At 48.5% G+C, this 19,827-nt stretch overlaps 1 protein-coding gene across 3 annotated transcripts in view; it reads left to right on the top strand.

Annotated features, from left to right (window-relative positions):
• Positions 1-19,827, top strand: part of EFR3B (EFR3 homolog B) — a 98,882-nt gene that overhangs the window by 41,231 nt on the left and 37,824 nt on the right. For all 3 annotated transcript variants that reach the window (XM_075341288.1, XM_075341289.1, XM_075341290.1), the window contains exons 2-5: positions 4,795-4,871; positions 5,673-5,800; positions 13,843-13,993; positions 19,304-19,425. In XM_075341288.1, the coding sequence (XP_075197403.1) occupies positions 4,795-4,871; positions 5,673-5,800; positions 13,843-13,993; positions 19,304-19,425 (478 nt within the window). The remainder of the gene's footprint in view (positions 1-4,794; positions 4,872-5,672; positions 5,801-13,842; positions 13,994-19,303; positions 19,426-19,827) is intronic.

A 19,827-nucleotide genomic window follows, 5' to 3' on the forward strand; every position in this document is an offset into this window, starting at 1 on the left:
AATATGGCTGATGGGGCACAATTTGGCCATGTTCACGCTGCTGTAGATTATGATTTATTTCCCCCTTCTGGATCTTTTCTATAAATCTGCTCCCGGCTCTTGATCCCGGCCCCTGCCCCCAGACGGCGGAGCTCTCCACCCGCTCCGACACTGACCTAAATCTGCGAGAGCCGATCTCCCGCTAAAAGGTTTATAAGCATCAAAATAAAATGAAAGAGCAAAAGCCGGTCAGATGGACCCCCGCCCCGAAAACACCCAGCGCCACAGACTCAGCCTGGTATAGTACAAGGAGCGGGGTCCACAGCAGCACAGAGGATTTAAGAAGCGTGATCATTTCAGACTTGTATAGTGTAAGGAGCGGGGTCCACAGCAGCACAGATGATTTAAGAAGCGTGATCATTTCAGACTTGTATAGTGTAAGGAGCGGGGTCCACAGCAGCACAGAGGATTTAAGAATTGCGTGATCATTTATGGGAGGTCTCAGATATAGACTTGTATAGTGTAAGGAGCAGGGTTCACAGCAGCACAGAGGATTTAAGAAGCACGTGATCATTTATGTGCGATCTCAGATGCAGCCTTGTGTAGTGTAAGGAGCCGGGTCCACAGCAGCACAGAGGATTTAAGTGTGTGATCATTTATTCCATAGCAGCTCGGTGTCCGCTCTCCTACTATTTGGCGCACAGACGCATGATGGCGGTTTTCGTCCGGTCACAGGACGGCTCTTTTTGTCTTCTCGATGTAGAAGCATTAATCCATCAGAAATGTTGCGCGGAGGCGTCTGCATGGTCCCGGGTTTCCTCGCCCTGCGGTGTCGGTCTGCGCCATAGATTCTTTATCCGCGCCGCTCGCCTCCACGGAGCCAGAAAACAGACACGGCGGCTACTAACGATACGAGCGCTGAGACGGGAGGGTCTTAAAGGGGCGAGCTGAGAGTGGCTGCGTTACATACCGGTGCAATAAGGCTGCGTTCACACGTCCAGTAATCCGCTGCGGATCCAGCAGTGATCCGTTCTGCAGATACAACTTTTTTATCCTTTTTTATTTTACTTTTCCGGCATCCGTTATCGGATTGTTTGTGTCTTTCATTTGATACCGATCCAGTAAAGCAAAAAACGGATCCTTTACAAATGCCAGAAAAACGGATGGCGACGGAGCGATCCGATAACAAATGTGTGATCCTTTGTTACAATGTGTCAGTCCTGTATGTGACCGTTCACACAGATCATTAATGCACTGGGTATAGTCAGGTGCTCGGTATCCGCTGCAGCCGCCGGGGAGGGAAGGGTTAATCTGTGATTTTTGGTGCCACATTCTGCTGTGTTCCAGGAGATGGTGACTCATAGCTGGGGCCGGCATTGTGCGACACTCAGCGCCGCAGATACAGTATACCCCCCCGCCTGCAGATACAGTATACACCCCCCCCCGCCTGCAGATACAGCGCAGTATACCCCCCCGCCTGCAGATACAGCGCAGTATACCCCCCCGCCTGCAGATACAGTATACACCCCCCCCGCCTGCAGATACAGCGCAGTATACCCCCCCGCCTGCAGATACAGCGCAGTATACCCCCCCCGCCTGCAGATACAGTATACACCCCCCCCGCCTGCAGATACAGCGCAGTATACCCCCCCCCCGCCTGCAGATACAGTATACACCCCCCCGCCTGCAGATACAGCGCAGTATACCCCCCCGCCTGCAGATACAGTATACACCCCCCCCGCCTGCAGATACAGTATACACCCCCCCGCCTGCAGATACAGTATACACCCCCCCGCCTGCAGATACAGTATACACCCCCCCCGCCTGCAGATACAGCGCAGTATACCCCCCCGCCTGCAGATACAGCGCAGTATACCCCCCCGCCTGCAGATACAGCGCAGTATACCCCCCCGCCTGCAGATACAGTATACACCCCCCCCCGCCTGCAGATACAGCGCAGTATACCCCCCCGCCTGCAGATACAGCGCAGTATACCCCCCCGCCTGCAGATACAGTATACACCCCCCCGCCTGCAGATACAGCGCAGTATACCCCCCCCCCGCCTGCAGATACAGTATACACCCCCCCCGCCTGCAGATACAGCGCAGTATACCCCCCCGCCTGCAGATACAGTATACACCCCCCCGCCTGCAGATACAGTATACACCCCCCCCGCCTGCAGATACAGTATACACCCCCCCGCCTGCAGATACAGCGCAGTATACCCCCCCGCCTGCAGATACAGTATACCCCCCCACGCCTGCAGATACAGTATACCCCCCCGCCTGCTGATACACTATACCCCCCCCGCCTGCTGATACACTATACCCCCCCGCCTGCAGATACACTATACCCCCCCCCCGCCTGCAGATACAGTATACCCCCCCGCCTGCAGATACAGTATACGCCCCCCGCCTGCAGATACAGTATACCCCCCCGCCTGCAGATACAGCACAGTATACCCCCCCCGCCTGCAGATACAGTATACCCCCCCACGCCTGCAGATACAGTATACCCCCCCGCCCCCCACCTGCAGATACAGCACAGTATACCCCCCGCCTGCAGATACAGCACAGTATACCCCCCCGCCTGCAGATACCGTATACCCCCCCCCACGCCTGCAGATACAGTATACCCCCCCGCCCCCCGCCTGCAGATACAGCACAGTATACCCCCCCGCCTGCAGATACAGCACAGTATACCCCCCGCCTGCAGATACAGCGCAGTATACCCCCCCGCCTGCAGATACAGCGCAGTATACCCCCCCGCCTGCAGATACAGTGCAGTATACCCCCCCTGCCTGCAGATACAGTGCAGTATACCCCCCCTGCCTGCAGATACAGCGCAGTATACCCCCCCCGCCTGCAGATACAGCGCAGTATACCCCCCCCCGCCTGCAGATACAGCGCAGTATACCCCCCCCGCCTGCAGATACAGCGCAGTATACCCCCCCCCGCCTGCAGATACAGCGCAGTATACCCCCCGCCTGCAGATACAGCGCAGTATACCCCCCCGCCTGCAGATACAGCGCAGTATACCCCCCCGCCTGCAGATACAGCGCAGTATACCCCCCCGCCTGCAGATACAGCGCAGTATACCCCCCCCGCCTGCAGATACAGCGCAGTATACCCCCCCGCCTGCAGATACAGCGCAGTATACCCCCCCCTGCCTGCAGATACAGCGCAGTATACCCCCCCTGCCTGCAGATACAGCGCAGTATACCCCCCCTGCCTGCAGATACAGCGCAGTATACCCCCCCTGCCTGCAGATACAGCGCAGTATACCCCCCCCCTGCAGATACAGCGCAGTATACCCCCCCTGCAGATACAGCGCAGTATACCCCCCCTGCAGATACAGCGCAGTATACCCCCCCTGCAGATACAGCGCAGTATACCCCCCCTGCAGATACAGCGCAGTATACCCCCCCTGCAGATACAGCACAGTATACCCCCCCGTTTGCAGATACAGCACAGTATACCCCCCCCTCCCGCCTGCAGATACAGCACAGTATACCCCCCCTCCCGCCTGCAGATACAGCACAGTATACCCCCCCCTCCCGCCTGCAGATACAGCACAGTATACCCCCCCCTCCCGCCTGCAGATACAGCACAGTATACCCCCCCTCCCGCCTGCAGATACAGCACAGTATACCCCCCCCTCCCGCCTGCAGATACAGCACAGTATACCCCCCCTCCCGCCTGCAGATACAGCACAGTATACCCCCCCTCCCGCCTGCAGATACAGCGCAGTATACCCCCCCTCCCGCCTGCAGATACAGCACAGTATACCCCCCCTCCCGCCTGCAGATACAGCACAGTATACCCCCCCCCTCCCGCCTGCAGATACAGCAGTGCCCTGTGATTAGAAAGAGTACTATCTCTGCTACCAGTGACTCCCCGCCCCGGTGTCTGCACAGTACCATGGTATCAGGGAGCGCCATTAACCCTGAGCCTTCCGCTGTCATATCCTCCCCCCCCCCAACAGACTTTAAAGGGGCAAAGTCACAGAAGCCTCCACAATGTGCCACACAGCCCCCCATAACAGAGCGTCCTCCACAGATCCCCCATAACAGAGCGTCGTCCGCAGATCCCCCATAACAGAGCGTCCTCCACAGATCCCCCATAACAGAGCGTCCCCCGCAGATCCCCCATAACAGAGCGTCCTCCGCAGATCCCCCATAACAGAGCGTCATCCACAGATCCCCCATAACAGAGCGTCATCCACAGATCCCCCATAACAGAGCGTCGCCTACAGATCCCCCATAACAGAGCGTCCTCCACAGATCCCCCCATAACAGAGCGTCCTCCACAGATCCCCCATAACAGAGCGTCATCCACAGATCCCCCATAACAGAGCGTCCTCCGCAGATCCCCCATAACAGAGCATCATCCACAGATCCCCCATAACAGAGCGTCATCCACAGATCCCCCATAACAGAGCGTCCTCCGCAGATCCCCCATAACAGAGCATCATCCACAGATCCCCCATAACAAAGCCTCATCCACAGATCCCCCATAACAGAGCGTCATCCACAGATCCCCCATAACAGAGCGTCATCCACAGATCCCCATAACAGTGCGTCATCCACAGATCCCCCATAACAGAGCGTCATCCACAGATCCCCCATAACAGAGCGTCATCCACAGATCCACCATAACAGAGCGTCATTCACAGATCCCCCATAACAGAGCATCCTCCACAGATCCCCCATAACAGAGCGTCATCCGCAGATCCCCCATAACAGAGCGTCATCCACAGATCCTCCATAACAGAGCGTCATCACTCCTCATATTAATGTCTGCCTTCTCTCTCCAGGCCTGTGCGGCTGCTGTGGAGCGCTGCGTCCTCGCTACAAGAGACTCGTGGACAATATCTTCCCGGAGGATTCGGAGGTGAGAGTTCGGGGTAATTTTGTGTATGTTCATGGAGATTTCTCCTTATTGTAGCACACAGCGCCACCCTCGTCTTGTAGGCTGTGCCAGGTACTGCAGCTGAACTCGCAGAGATGGGGCAGGCTGCAGTTACCAGACTCATCCCATAGACAGGAGTAGTGACGATGTTCCTTAAAATAAGTGGCCCCTTATTTTCTGCACGGGGCACGTCCCGGCTGCCTCTCTCGGGGTGGAGGATGAGACTGAGACATCTGGGAGAGAATTTCTCACCATTGACATTGGAAGGTCGAAGGAGAAAACCTTCACATCATCAGAGCCGGGCGGAGCGCACAAATCCGCTGAGCGAGTGCCGCAGAGCCAGACCGCAGGGAAAAGGCTCCGCAAAAGGAAAAATAGCTACATGATGTCATCGAGAAAGAGGACCTAAGGGAGGGACCTAAGGGAGGGACCTAAGGGAGGGACCTAAGGGTCGGCACGACGCCGCGGCTATAAATGTGCACTGCACAGTGTATGGCAATATATGGCACTGCTTTAATAATGCTTCTATACAGTAAGAAAGGTATGGGAATGTATCCCGGCCCATCATATGCTGGGTGCAGGGGGGCCCGCAACTGTGCAGGGGCCACAGGGGAGAAAATAGCCTATATCACTAAATCAAATCAAATGTATCTAGGAGATGTTGTGCGTGTGTCACCAGAGCTGGGGTACGTAACTTTAGGCCCCCATGGAATGAAACTAGGCCCTTCATTAAGACTTTTATACTTTATTTTATTGATTGTCTTTCTTTGTGACCTTTTCTAGGATGGGCTGGTCAAAGCGAACATGGAGAAGTTGACCTTCTACGCACTCTCAGCCCCGGAGAAACTGGATCGTATCGGTGCCTACCTGTCTGAACGACTCAGTAGAGATGTGTCGAGGCACCGCTATGGGTACGGCCACCGCCCCCGACCACTAAACAGCGTTCGTTAAGAACCACACATTGATTGCAGGTGTAGGAGTCGCAGCCATGTGGGGGCCTCATGAGCCAGGAGTGTGTGTGGAGGTTATAGAGGGGGGGAACCGTACAGTCGTCAGTTTACTTCAAGAGAGGGGATTGTTACTGATGGGTGGAGGCGGATTCCAGCTCCAGGAATGGGAAGATTCAATTTCATCTTTTCTCAAGGGATTGTTCTGCAGAATGTCAGCGCCCAGAGGATAGGGGGGCTACAAAGCGCGCACCTGTTATTACACATTATTAGTGCGCGAGGAGGAGGAGGAGGAGGAGGAGGACGAGGAGGAGGAGGCCCTGTTATCTCTATAGTCTACCAAGGCAATTGTCAGACACCCGCAGCAGATGTTCTATACGTAACACGTACATTGTTATATGAACATGCAGCGTTATCACTGTGTGTTATCTGTGGTGTTACATAGGACTGCAGGTGACATCTACTACATTATCTGTACTCAGAGATATCACTGTGTTATCTGTGGTGTTACATAGGACTGCAGGTGACATCTACTACATTATCTGTACTCAGAGATATCACTGTGTTATCTGTGGTGTTACATAGGACTGCAGGTGACATCTACTACATTATCTATACTCAGAGATATCACTGTGTTATCTGTGGTGTTACATAGGACTGCAGGTGACATCTACTACATTATCTGTACTCAGAGATATCACTGTGTTATCTGTGGTGTTACATAGGACTGCAGGTGACATCTACTACATTATCTATACTCAGAGATATCACTGTGTTATCTGTGGTGTTACATAGGACTGCAGGTGACATCTACTACATTATCTGTACTCAGAGATATCACTGTTATCTGTGGTGTTACATAGGACTGCAGGTGACATCTACTACATTATCTGTACTCAGAGATATCACTGTTATCTGTGGTGTTACATAGGACTGCAGGTGACATCTACTACATTATCTGTACTCAGAGATATCACTGTTATCTGTGGTGTTACATAGGACTGCAGGTGACATCTACTACATTATCTGTACTCAGAGATATCCCTGTTATCTGTGGTGTTACATAGGACTGCAGGTGACATCTACTACATTATCTGTACTCAGAGATATCACTGTATTATCTGTGGTGTTACATAGGACTGCAGGTGACATCTACTACATTATCTGTACTCAGAGATATCACTGTGTTATCTGTGGTGTTACATAGGACTGCAGGTGACATCTACTACATTATCTGTACTCAGGGAGATATCACTGTGTTACCTGTGGTGTTACATAGGACTGCAGGTGACATCTACTACATTATCTGTACTCAGAGATGTCACTGTGTTATCTGTGGTGTTACATAGGACTGCAGGTGACTGTAGAATTTTAAATGCAGCTCTGTGTGAACCATGACATAACTCAGACGTCTGCAGGTTATCTTGACCCTATCCTATGCTGTTTATGCTTTAGGCGGTGGTGGTTGATATGTAGCCCCGGCCTCCATAGCGCCCCCTGGGAGGGGATGCAGCACGGCAGCATATCCCAGTGTCTGCAGTGTATATGCTGTATATACAGAGAGGAGAGATGGGGTGCGGTGTGTAGAAGCACAGACGGGTGAGATACGGGTTGTAAGTAGTTAATATTCTCATCAGCTCATCACCACCCAGATGATCAGCCATAGTGTATAGGGGCCTCCTGCCGTGTATAGCGGCCTCCTGCCGTGTATAGGGGCCTCCTGCCGTGTATAGGGGCCTCCTGCCGTGTATAGGGGCCTCCTGCCGTGTATAGCGGCCTCCTGCCGTGTATAGCGGCCTCCTGCCGTGTATAGGGGCCTCCTGCCGTGTATAGGGGCCTCCTGCCGTGTATAGGGGCCCTCCTGCCGTGTATAGGGGCCTCCTGCCGTGTATAGGGGCCTCCTGCCGTGTATAGGGGCCTCCTGCCGTGTATAGGGGCCTCCTGCCGTGTATAGGGGCCTCCTGCCGTGTATAGGGGCCTCCTGCCGTGTATAGGGGCCGCCTGCCGTGTATAGGGGCCTCCTGCCGTGTATAGGGGCCTCCTGCCGTGTATAGGGGCCTCCTGCCGTGTATAGGGGCCTCCTGCCGTGTATAGGGGGCCGCCTGCCGTGTATAGGGGCCGCCTGCCGTGTATAGGGGCCGCCTGCCGTGTATAGGGGCCTCCTGCCGTGTATAGGGGCCGCCCTCCCGGCCAAATTCTTGAAAATTCCATTGTTAGTGTTTCCATTTCCTGTAAAAGCGGATCGTCAGTCACCCAGCTTTCCTACAGTCCTGAGTGGTGTTTCTATCCATGAGATTGGGCAAAGATCACCAGATATCGGCTCTAGGGCTTTTCAAGTCTTCATCCACCTTTATCCAGTTACGTCTCCCGCTCCAATCACTTCTAGAGCTGCAACCAAAATTTTTGAGATGAATAAAGTTGCTTTTAATGAATAGATCTTGGAATAATAATTGGATGTGTTTACAAAAAATGTTCCTATTCTGAGATCTTTTATATATGTGTCCCTGCTGTGTACTGTGTAATGGCCGTGTCTGACCGTACAGGGACATGGTCTGATCATACCACAGCTCCTGGGGCCGGGGAGGACGTACAAGAGTATACAGACATTACCACACAGGATCATAGCTGATTCTTTTTGTGAGGTAAAACATTTCCCTTTTTGTTTTAAAAAAAAAATATTTATCTCAAAGAAATAATTATTTGCATTTCCCTGCTGTAAGGTCTTTATACTCTTTTGCTTCCTCCCCGGCCCAGGAGCTGTGGTATGATCAGACCATGTCCCTGTATGGTCAGACACAGCCATTACACAGTACACAGCACAGATACAGATATAAGATTATCTCCGCACAGGAACATTTTTTGTAAACACATCCAAATGTGGAAATTATTATTCCAAGATCTAGTGATTAAACTTATGTTTGTTTGTTGTAAACCTCTTTAATAGAGACCCCCCTGACTGCTCAATTATATATGGGAGGGAAACACTAACCGGGACTGTTGGCTGCACTGGTATCTATGAAAGGCAGAAACACTGCAGTGTTTGTCTGTGCCTCCCATAGATAACAGTGCAGCCATGTGTTAACGTTGTTGCTGCCTCCCATTGATAACAGTGCAGTCAGGACTCACTGTTAGTGTTTGTCTCTCACAGATTATATGCATTGCTTTCTATGTTTCTATGAGAGACAGAAACACTAACAGTGAGTCCTCACTGCAGTGTTATCAATGGGAGGCAGCACCAACGTTAACACATGGCTGCACTGTTATCTATGGGAGGCAGAAACATTAACAGAGGTCATTAGATGCACTATTCTCTGTGAGACACAGACAAACACTGTAGTGTTTCTGCCTTATATAGATAACAGTGCAGCCAGGGGTCCCTGTTGGTGTTTCTGCCTTTCATAGATAACAGTGCAGCCAGGGGTCACTATTGCAGATTATATGCATTGCTTTCTATGTTTCTATAACAGTGACCCCCCTGGCTGCACTGTTATCTATGGGATGCAGAAACACCAATGGTGACCCTGGCTGCACTGTTATCTATGGGACGCAGAAACACCAATGGTGACCCCCTGGCTGCACTGTTATCTATGAAAGGCAGAAACACCAACAGTGACCCCTGGCTGCACTGTTATCTATGGGACACAGAAACACCAATGGTGACCCCTGGCTGCACTGTTATCTATGAAAGGCAGAAACACCAACAGTGACCCCTGGCTGCACTGTTATCTATGGGACGCAGAAACACCAATGGTGACCCCTGGCTGCACTGTTATCTATGGGAGGCAGAAATACCAATGGTGACAATTTTGTCACATTATTTTCAGGGTGCCATCATTTCTGCCCAGGCCTGTTTCATGAGTGAAAGCAGAAAAGCGGCAATGTCTGACTTCCAATTGTTCATTATTACTTGTCAGATTTAAGGTATTTTGTTCACTAAACGAGGGGCACCAACAAGTTTGACCTCGTGTGTATGGTGGATCTCCAAGTGGTCCGAAGCCCACCATAGTCCATAGAGGTTTTCCTTATGAATGTCTATTCCCAACAGGAGCCCCTTTGCTCCCCTCTCCTCCTGACCCCTTATCCTCCATTTCTACGCCCCGGCCTCCCATACTCGGGCTCATTATTGTGTCCCGCCAGTGTAGTATTTTCAGGATGGCTGATGTGATATTGGGGTGTGCGCCTCTATTTGACCTCCCCCGTTCTCCATCCTGTGCTATGACAGTCCTATATCCCTAGATTTAATGCTTCCTACTTAATAAATGGCCTCCCATCGTCCTAATGCCCTCAGATTGTGGATTAGCGCAGGGATCCTCGGTTCCCGGGCACATCTGTTCAGCCGCTCATCCTCGCCGCCCGCCGTCCTCTGCTGCAGATGCTCTCTGCGTTTTTGGGAAGAGAACCCAACGGAATTCGAGGTTTCCTCTACGTCCCCGCGTCCAGATCTCCACCCGGCCGCGAAGATGAGCTGCTGGTGCAGGTACCGCACACTACACCCCCCCCTCCCGACGCCTCCTGGAGGCCACTGCCAGATAGCCTGCATTGCAGAGACTGAGCGGCTCAGAGATCCCCGGCTGTGCCACCGCTGCCCGACCGCTGCCCGGTGTGGGGGGAGCGAGGGGGGCACCGAAAGATCAGGGAAGGAAGAATAGGGAGCGGGACACAGGATACTACACTGCTGTGTGTGAGAATGGTCACTGAGCGGATGTAGCAGAGCGGAATAGGCTATTTACCCCAACACAACTGCCTCTGAGGACAGATAATGCAGTAGATGTCACCTGCAGTCCTATGTAACACCACACATAATGCAGTAGATGTCACCTGCAGTCCTATGTAACACCACACATAATGCAGTAGATGTCACCTGCAGTCCTATGTAACACCACACATAATGCAGTAGATGTCACCTGCAGTCCTATGTAACACCACAGATAACACAGTGATATCTCTCTGAGTACAGATAATGTAGTAGATGTCACCTGCAGTCCTATGTAACACCACAGATAACACAGTGACATCTCTCTGAGTACAGATAATGTAGTAGATGTCACCTGCAGTCCTATGTAACACCACAGATAACACAGTGATATCTCTCTGAGTACAGATAATGTAGTAGATGTCACCTGCAGTCCTATGTAACACCACACATAATGTAGTAGATGTCACCTGCAGTCCTATGTAACACCACACATAATGTAGTAGATGTCACCTGCAGTCCTATGTAACACCACACATAATGCAGTAGATGTCACCTGCAGTCCTATGTAACACCACACATAATGCAGTAGATGTCACCTGCAGTCCTATGTAACACCACAGATAACACAGTGATATCTCTCTGAGTACAGATAATGTAGTAGTCACCTGCAGTCCTATGTAACACCACAGATAACACAGTGACATCTCTCTGAGTACAGATAATGTAGTAGATGTCACCTGCAGTCCTATGTAACACCACAGATAACACAGTGACATCTCTCTGAGTACAGATAATGTAGTAGATGTCACCTGCAGTCCTATGTAACACCACAGATAACAGTGATATCTCTCTGAGTACAGATAATGTAGTAGATGTCACCTGCAGTCCTATGTAACACCACACATAATGTAGTAGATGTCACCTGCAGTCCTATGTAACACCACACATAATGTAGTAGATGTCACCTGCAGTCCTATGTAACACCACACATAATGTAGTAGATGCCACCTGCAGTCCTATGTAACACCACACATAATGTAGTAGATGCCACCTGCAGTCCTATGTAACACCACACATAATGTAGTAGATGCCACCTGCAGTCCTATGTAACACCACAGATAATGTAGTAGATGTCACCTGCAGTCCTATGTAACACCACAGATAATGTAGTAGATGTCACCTGCAGTCCTATGTAACACCACACATAATGTAGTAGATGTCACCTGCAGTCCTATGTAACACCACACATAATGTAGTAGATGGCACCTGCAGTCCTATGTAACACCACACATAATGTAGTAGATGTCACCTGCAGTCCTATGTAACACCACAGATAACAGTGATATCTCTGAGGACAGATAATGTAGTAGATGTCACCTGCAGTCCTATGTAACACCACAGATAACAGTGATATCTCTGAGTGCAGATAATGTAGTAGATGTCACCTGCAGTCCTATGTAACACCACACATAATGTAGTAGATGTCACCTGCAGTCCTATGTAACACCACACATAATGTAGTAGATGTCACCTGCAGTCCTATGTAACACCACACATAATGTAGTAGATGTCACCTGCAGTCCTATGTAACACCACACATAATGTAGTAGATGTCACCTGCAGTCCTATGTAACACCACACATAATGTAGTAGATGTCACCTGCAGTCTTATGTAACACCACAGATAATGTAGTAGATGCCACCTGCAGTCCTATGTAACACTAGTAAATTTGTAGTAAGTCACCTGCAGTCCTATGTAAGACAGTGATCAGTGTGTTTGGTGGGCTTTGCGGGGGGACATTATTGCCTCTGTCTTTCACATGGAGGGGTGTGTGGATTTGGTGCACACTGCAGACAGTGTTACCCTGTATCCAGCGCTGTACAATACCTGCCTCAGCTGCTGCAGAACCTCCTTAGCTGGTCTATTATCCCCTACATATTATGGATAACTCCTCTGTGCTGATGTCGCGTCGTCTCGTCCTGAGCGGCTGTAGAGTTTTGTGGCCCCTAATAGTGATTAGAGTTAATACTGTGGGGTCTTATTTATCGACCCCCTCATTTAATGGTCCTCGCTGCTGCCCCCCATTAATCTATGCATTTAAGTCTTAAAGACTCCCAGATCAGCAGAGCATGTCCTGCTACCGCAGCTGCCTCATCTGTGACCTTATACTCAAAATATAGCTCTATATGCTACATCCCTGATTTATCTGTGTAGAATAGCAGAATAGTGAGTGCAGCTCTGGAGTATAATACAGGAGGTAACTCAGGATCAGTAATGTATGTACACAGTGACTGCACCAGCAGAATAGTGAGTGCAGCTCTGGGGTATAATACAGGAGGTAACTCAGGATCAGTAATGTAATGTATGTACACAGTGACTGCACCAGCAGAATAGTGAGTGCAGCTCTGGAGTATAATACAGGAGGTAACTCAGGATCAGTAATGTACTGTATGTACACAGTGACTGCACCAGCAGAATAGTGAGTGCAGCTCTGGAGTATAATACAGGAAGTAACTCAGGATCAGTAATGTACTGTATGTACACAGTGACTGCACCAGCAGAATAGTGAGTGCAGCTCTGGAGTATACTACAGGAGGTAACTCAGGATCAGTAATGTACTGTATGTACACAGTGACTGCACCAGCAGAATAGTGAGTGCAGCTCTGGAGGATAATACAGGAAGTAACTCAGGATCAGTAATGTAATGCATGTACACAGTGACTGCACCAGCAGAATAGTGAGTGCAGCTCTGGAGGATAATACAGGAGGTAACTCAGGATCAGTAATGTAATGTATGTACACAGTGTCTACACCAGCAGAATAGTGAGTGCAGCTCTGGAGTATAATACAGGAGGTAACTCAGGATCAGTAATGTATGTACACAGCGACTGCACCAGCATAATAGTGAGTGCAGCTCTGGAGTATAATACAGGTGGTAACTCAGGATCAGTAATGTAATGTATGTACACAGTGACTGCACCAGCAGAATAGTGAGTGCAGCTCTGGAGTATAATACAGGAGGTAACTCAGGATCAGTAATGTATGTACACAGTGACTGCACCAGCAGAATAGTGAGTGCAGCTCTGGAGTATAATACAGGAGGTAACTCAGGATCAGTAATGTATGTACACAGTGACTGCACCAGCAGAATAGTGAGTGCAGCTCTGGAGTATAATACAGGAGGTAACTCAGGATCAGTAATATAATGTATGTACACAGTGACTGCACCAGCAGAATAGTGAGTGCAGCTCTGGAGTATAATGCAGGAGGAGCATGTTCCAGTCTCTCATTTTACCCTTTCCTCTCCAGTTATGTCTGCATTGCCATGGAGGCTCTGGACCAGCTGTTGATGGCTTGTCATTGCCAAAGTATTAACCTGTTTGTGGAGAGTTTTCTGAAGATGGTGGCCAAACTCCTGGAATCAGAGAAGCCAAATCTCCAGATCCTGGGGACGAATTCTGTGAGTATGTGCCCAGTGCTGTGCATATAACTGCCACCGAGGGAGCGGGGGGGGGGGAGATGAGGGCGAGAGGGGGGGAGATGGAGATGGGGGGGCCGCTGGATCACCCACAGTCACTGTATGCTGTCAATATTACATGTATAGTCTGTGTCACACAGTAGAGCAAGGGCTGAGATGCATCAGTGTATGAGATACTGACGCACCTAATACGCTGGTCACTAGGTAGTATCACTTGGTAAGCTTAGATGCACAGCTCAGCAGACAGTATCACACAGGACAGGATTAGATACACAGCTCAGCAGACAGTATCACACAGGAGAGGATTAGATACACAGCTCAGCAGACAGTATCACACAGGAGAGGATTAGATACACAGCTCAGCAGGCAGTATCACACAGGAGAGGATTAGATACACGGCTCAGCAGACAGTATCACACAGGAGAGGATTAGATACACAGCTCAGCAGACAGTATCACACAGGAGAGGATTAGATACACAGCTCAGCAGACAGTATCACACAGGAGAGGATTAGATACACAGCTCAGCAGACTGTATCACACAGGAGAGGATTAGATACACAGCTCAGCAGAGAGTATCACACAGGAGAGGATTAGATACACGGCTCAGCAGACAGTATCACACAGGAGAGGATTAGATACACAGCTCAGCAGACAGTATCACACAGGAGAGGATTAGATACACAGCTCAGCAGACAGTATCACACAGGAGAGGATTAGATACACAGCTCAGCAGACAGTATCACACAGGACAGGATTAGATACACAGCTCAGCAGACAGTATCACACAGGAGAGGATTAGATACACAGCTCAGCAGACAGTATCACACAGGACAGGATTAGATACACAGCTCAGTAGACAGTATCACACAGGAGAGCATTAGATGCACGGCTCAGCAGACAGTATCACACAGGACAGGATTAGATACACAGCTCAGCAGACAGTATCACACAGGAGAGGATTAGATACACAGCTCAGCAGACTGTATCACACAGGAGAGGATTAGATACACAGCTCAGCAGACAGTATCACATAGGAGAGGATTAGATACACAGCTCAGCACACAGTATCACACAGGAGAGGATTAGATACACAGCTCAGCACACAGTATCACACAGGAGAGGATTAGATACACAGCTCAGCAGACAGTATCACATAGGAGAGGATTAGATTCACAGCTCAGCACACAGTATCACACAGGAGAGGATTAGATACACAGCTCAGCAGACAGTATCATACAGGAGAGGATTAGATACACAGCTCAGCAGACAGTATCATACAGGAGAGGATTAGATACACAGCTCAGCAGACAGTATCATACAGGAGAGGATTAGATACACAGCTCAGCAGACAGTATCACACAGGAGAGGATTAGATACACAGCTCAGCAGACAGTATCACACAGGAGAGGATTAGATACACAGCTCAGCAGACAGTATCACACAGGAGAGGATTAGATACACAGCTCAGCAGACTGTATCACACAGGAGAGGATTAGATACACAGCTCAGCAGAGAGTATCACACAGGAGAGGATTAGATACACGGCTCAGCAGACAGTATCACACAGGAGAGGATTAGATACACAGCTCAGCAGACAGTATCACACAGGAGAGGATTAGATACACAGCTCAGCAGACAGTATCACACAGGAGAGGATTAGATACACAGCTCAGCAGACAGTATCACACAGGACAGGATTAGATACACAGCTCAGCAGACAGTATCACACAGGACAGGATTAGATACACAGCTCAGCAGACAGTATCACACAGGAGAGGATTAGATACACAGCTCAGCAGACAGTATCACACAGGACAGGATTAGATACACAGCTCAGTAGACAGTATCACACAGGAGAGCATTAGATGCACGGCTCAGCAGACAGTATCACACAGGACAGGATTAGATACACAGCTCAGCAGACAGTATCACACAGGAGAGGATTAGATACACAGCTCAGCAGACTGTATCACACAGGAGAGGATTAGATACACAGCTCAGCAGACAGTATCACATAGGAGAGGATTAGATACACAGCTCAGCACACAGTATCACACAGGAGAGGATTAGATACACAGCTCAGCACACAGTATCACACAGGAGAGGATTAGATACACAGCTCAGCAGACAGTATCACATAGGAGAGGATTAGATTCACAGCTCAGCACACAGTATCACACAGGAGAGGATTAGATACACAGCTCAGCAGACAGTATCATACAGGAGAGGATTAGATACACAGCTCAGCAGACAGTATCATACAGGAGAGGATTAGATACACAGCTCAGCAGACAGTATCACACAGGAGAGGATTAGATACACAGCTCAGCAGACAGTATCACACAGGAGAGGATTAGATACACAGCTCAGCAGACAGTATCATACAGGAGAGGATTAGATACACAGCTCAGCAGACAGTATCACACAGGAGAGGATTAGATACACAGCTCAGCAGACAGTATCACACAGGAGAGGATTAGATACACAGCTCAGCAGACAGTATCACACAGGAGAGGATTAGATACACGGCTCAGCAGACAGTATCACACAGGAGAGGATTAGATACACGGCTCAGCAGACAGTATCACACAATAAGATTAGATACACGGCTCAGCAGACAGTATCACACAGGAGAGGATTAGATACACAGCTCAGCAGACAGTATCACACAGGAGAGGATTAGATACACGGCTCAGCAGACAGTATCACACAGGATAGGATTATATACACTGCTCTAGGAACTGTATCCGCTCTATGCTCTATGCTCAGACTTAGATACAAAGCTCAGCAGGTTCACACCGGATCGGCTTAGATACCCCATTTCGGCAATGTTCTGTCCCTGGAGGTTCTTTCTCATGGATTGCTTCCCCTGTGTTGTGGATTGTGGTCGGTTGCTGCAGATTTCGGGGAGGTCTTCAGTTGGGAGTTGCAGCTGGTGCTCGGGGTCAGAAATCCCATAATGGACTCCTCTACAATGAAAGATGTTCTAGAATTGGAGGCTCCTCCTTTTTCTATGCCCTTCCCCTTTCTATGCTCCTCCCATTTTCATGCTCCTCCCTTTTCTATGATCTTTTTATTTCTATGTTCCTCCCATATTTATGCTTCTCCTATTTCTATGTTCCTCTTTTTTTTTTTTTTTGCCTCTCCTCTTTCTGTGCGTCTCTCATTTCTATGCTCCTCACTTTTCAAGGGCCCCTCATTTTCTGTGCTTTTATATTTCTATGCTTCTCCCCTTTCTGTACTTCTGTTACTTTTTATTCTACTTCTATTTTTGTGCTCCAACTTTTTATGCTGCTTCTCTTTGTGCTTCTCCTATTTCCATGCATGCACCTCATCATTGTGGTCTTCTATTCCTAGGCTCCTCAACTTTTTATGCTCTTCCTTTTTCTGTGCTTCACCTATTTCCAGTCTTCTCCTTATTCTATGCTCCTCTACTTTTTGTGCTTCTTTTATTTTTGTGCTCTTTGTGCTTCTCCTACTCTTTATGCATCTTCTCTTTTTGTTCTCCTTTTTCAATGATCCTCCTTTTTGTGCTTCATCTATTTCTATGCCTCTCCTATTTTTATGCTCCTCTTCTTTTTATGTTCTTTTTGTGCTTCTCCTATTTCTGTGCTCCTTTTTGTGCTCCTATTTCAATGCTCTTTTTGTGCTTCTCCTATTTCTACGGGGTTTTTTTTTTTTGTTCCGCTATTTCTATGCATGCACCTTCTTGTTGTGTTTCTATTTCTATGCTCCTCAACTGTTTATGCTCTTTCTGTGCTTCATCTATTTCCATTCTTTTCCCCTTTCTATGCTCCTCTTTTTGTGTTTCTGTTATTTCTTTGCTTCTCTTTGTGCTTATCCGATTTCTATGCTTCTTCTTTTTGTGCTTGTTTTATTTCTATGCCTCTCCTATTTTTATGTTCATCTATTTTTTATGCATCTTCACTTTTTGTTCTCCTATTGCTATGAACCTTTTCTTTTTGTGCCTCTCCTATTTGTGTTCCTCCTATTTCTAAGCTTCTTTTCTTTTTATACTCCCCTTTTTGCCTCTCCTGTATCTGTATGCCTTCTTTTTGTGCGCCTCCTATTTCTATGCTTTTTTTGTGCTTCTCCTATTTCTACACTTTTTTGGTTCTGCTCAACTTTTTATGCTCTTTCTCTTTCTGTGCTTCATCTATTTCCATTCTTTTCCCCTTTCTATGCTCCTCTTTTTGTGTTTATTTCTTTGCTCCTCTTTTTGTGCTTCTCCTGTTTCTAAGCTCTCTTTTTCTGCTTCTATTTCTACGCTTTTTTTTTTCTATGCGCCCTTTTCTTTTTCTGCTTCTGCTATTTCTATGCTCTTTTTTTTGCTTCTTTTCTTTTTATTCTCCTCCTCTTTCTATGCTTCTCCTATATCTATGCTCCTCTACTATCTCTGTTCCTTCTTTTTATGCTTCTCCTTTCTCTGCTCCTTCTGTTTTTGTGCTTCTTTCTGTGCTCCTCTTTTTATGCTTCTCCTTTTTTTATGCTTCTTTCTGTGCTCCCCTTTTTGTGCTTCTCCTCTTTTTTTGTGCTTCTCCTCTTTTTTTGTGCTTCTCCTCTTTTTTTGTGCTTCTCCTCTTTTTTTGTGCTTCTCCTCTTTTTTTGTGCTTCTCCTCTTCTTTTTTTTTTTTTTTTTTTTTTTTTTTATGCTTCTCCTATTTCTGTGCTCCTCCCTCTCCTCATTCCATGTACAGAAGTTTCCCACAAATGTTCTCTCTGGGGGCATTATTTCACTTGTTGTCTTTAGTCTTATTGCCATCGGTTCTTGCACTGACTTCCTGCGGAGCTTATGCTTATACACAGCAGCCAATCTGAACAGGAGGAGCTGCAGTCTAAAGTATGAGGGACAGACATGGACCTCAGGCAAGAATCTGTTATTTTGAAAGTATTTCTCTGGCCATCTTATGAATTCTGTGCACGATTGAACTCAAATGTATATATTTTACTCTCTTGCATAGCGCCATTTATTCTAGAGCGCTGTACAACGTCACCATAATCTAAATTCCCAATCCGTTTTTGGAGTGTGGAAAGAAAATGGAGAACCCGTGGGGAAGCTTGCACAAATACCTGGAGAACATACAAACTCCTTGCAGATGTTTTCCTTGGTGGGATATGAACACAAAGCAACAGTGCTAACCACTGAGCCACCACTAAGTCACCATATAGAATTAACCACTGAGTCTCATTGCTGCCATACAGCAATTTAACCCCTCCCCAAAAAAAAATCCTTAAAATGTTCATAAACATTGTATATCTATAAATGTGAAGTTGTTGTTTTGTCTCTAAGTTTGTGAAGTTTGCCAACATTGAGGAGGACACCCCGTCCTACCACCGCAGCTACGACTTCTTTGTGTCCCGCTTCAGCGAGATGTGCCACTCCAGCTGTGAAGATATGGAGATCAGGACTAAGTAAGTGTCCGGACGCGTCATGTCGTATACCAGCCTGGTGGTCCGGTGCCAAAGGGGGGACAGCCGGTCAGGTCACCGGTCCGTATGGCTCCCACTGTTGGTGCCCTTTGGCTTGATGGCACAGATCTTGGTGTTTGGTGGTCTAGTATCCCACACCTTAGGCGCCGGTTGGTCGGTCCATCCATCCATCTCTTCCTTCATCCATCCATCCCTTCCTTCCTTCCTTCCTTCCTTCCTCCATCCATCCATCCATCCCTTCAACCTTTCATCCCTTCAACCTTTCATCCCTTCAACCTTTCATCCCTTCAACCTTTCATCCCTTCAACCTTTCATCCCTTCAACCTTTCATCCCTTCAACCTTTCATCCCTTCAACCTTTCATCCCTTCAACCTTTCATCCCTT

This window comes from Anomaloglossus baeobatrachus, chromosome 3 (genome assembly GCF_048569485.1).
Source record: "Anomaloglossus baeobatrachus isolate aAnoBae1 chromosome 3, aAnoBae1.hap1, whole genome shotgun sequence".
NCBI lineage: Eukaryota > Metazoa > Chordata > Amphibia > Anura > Aromobatidae > Anomaloglossus > Anomaloglossus baeobatrachus.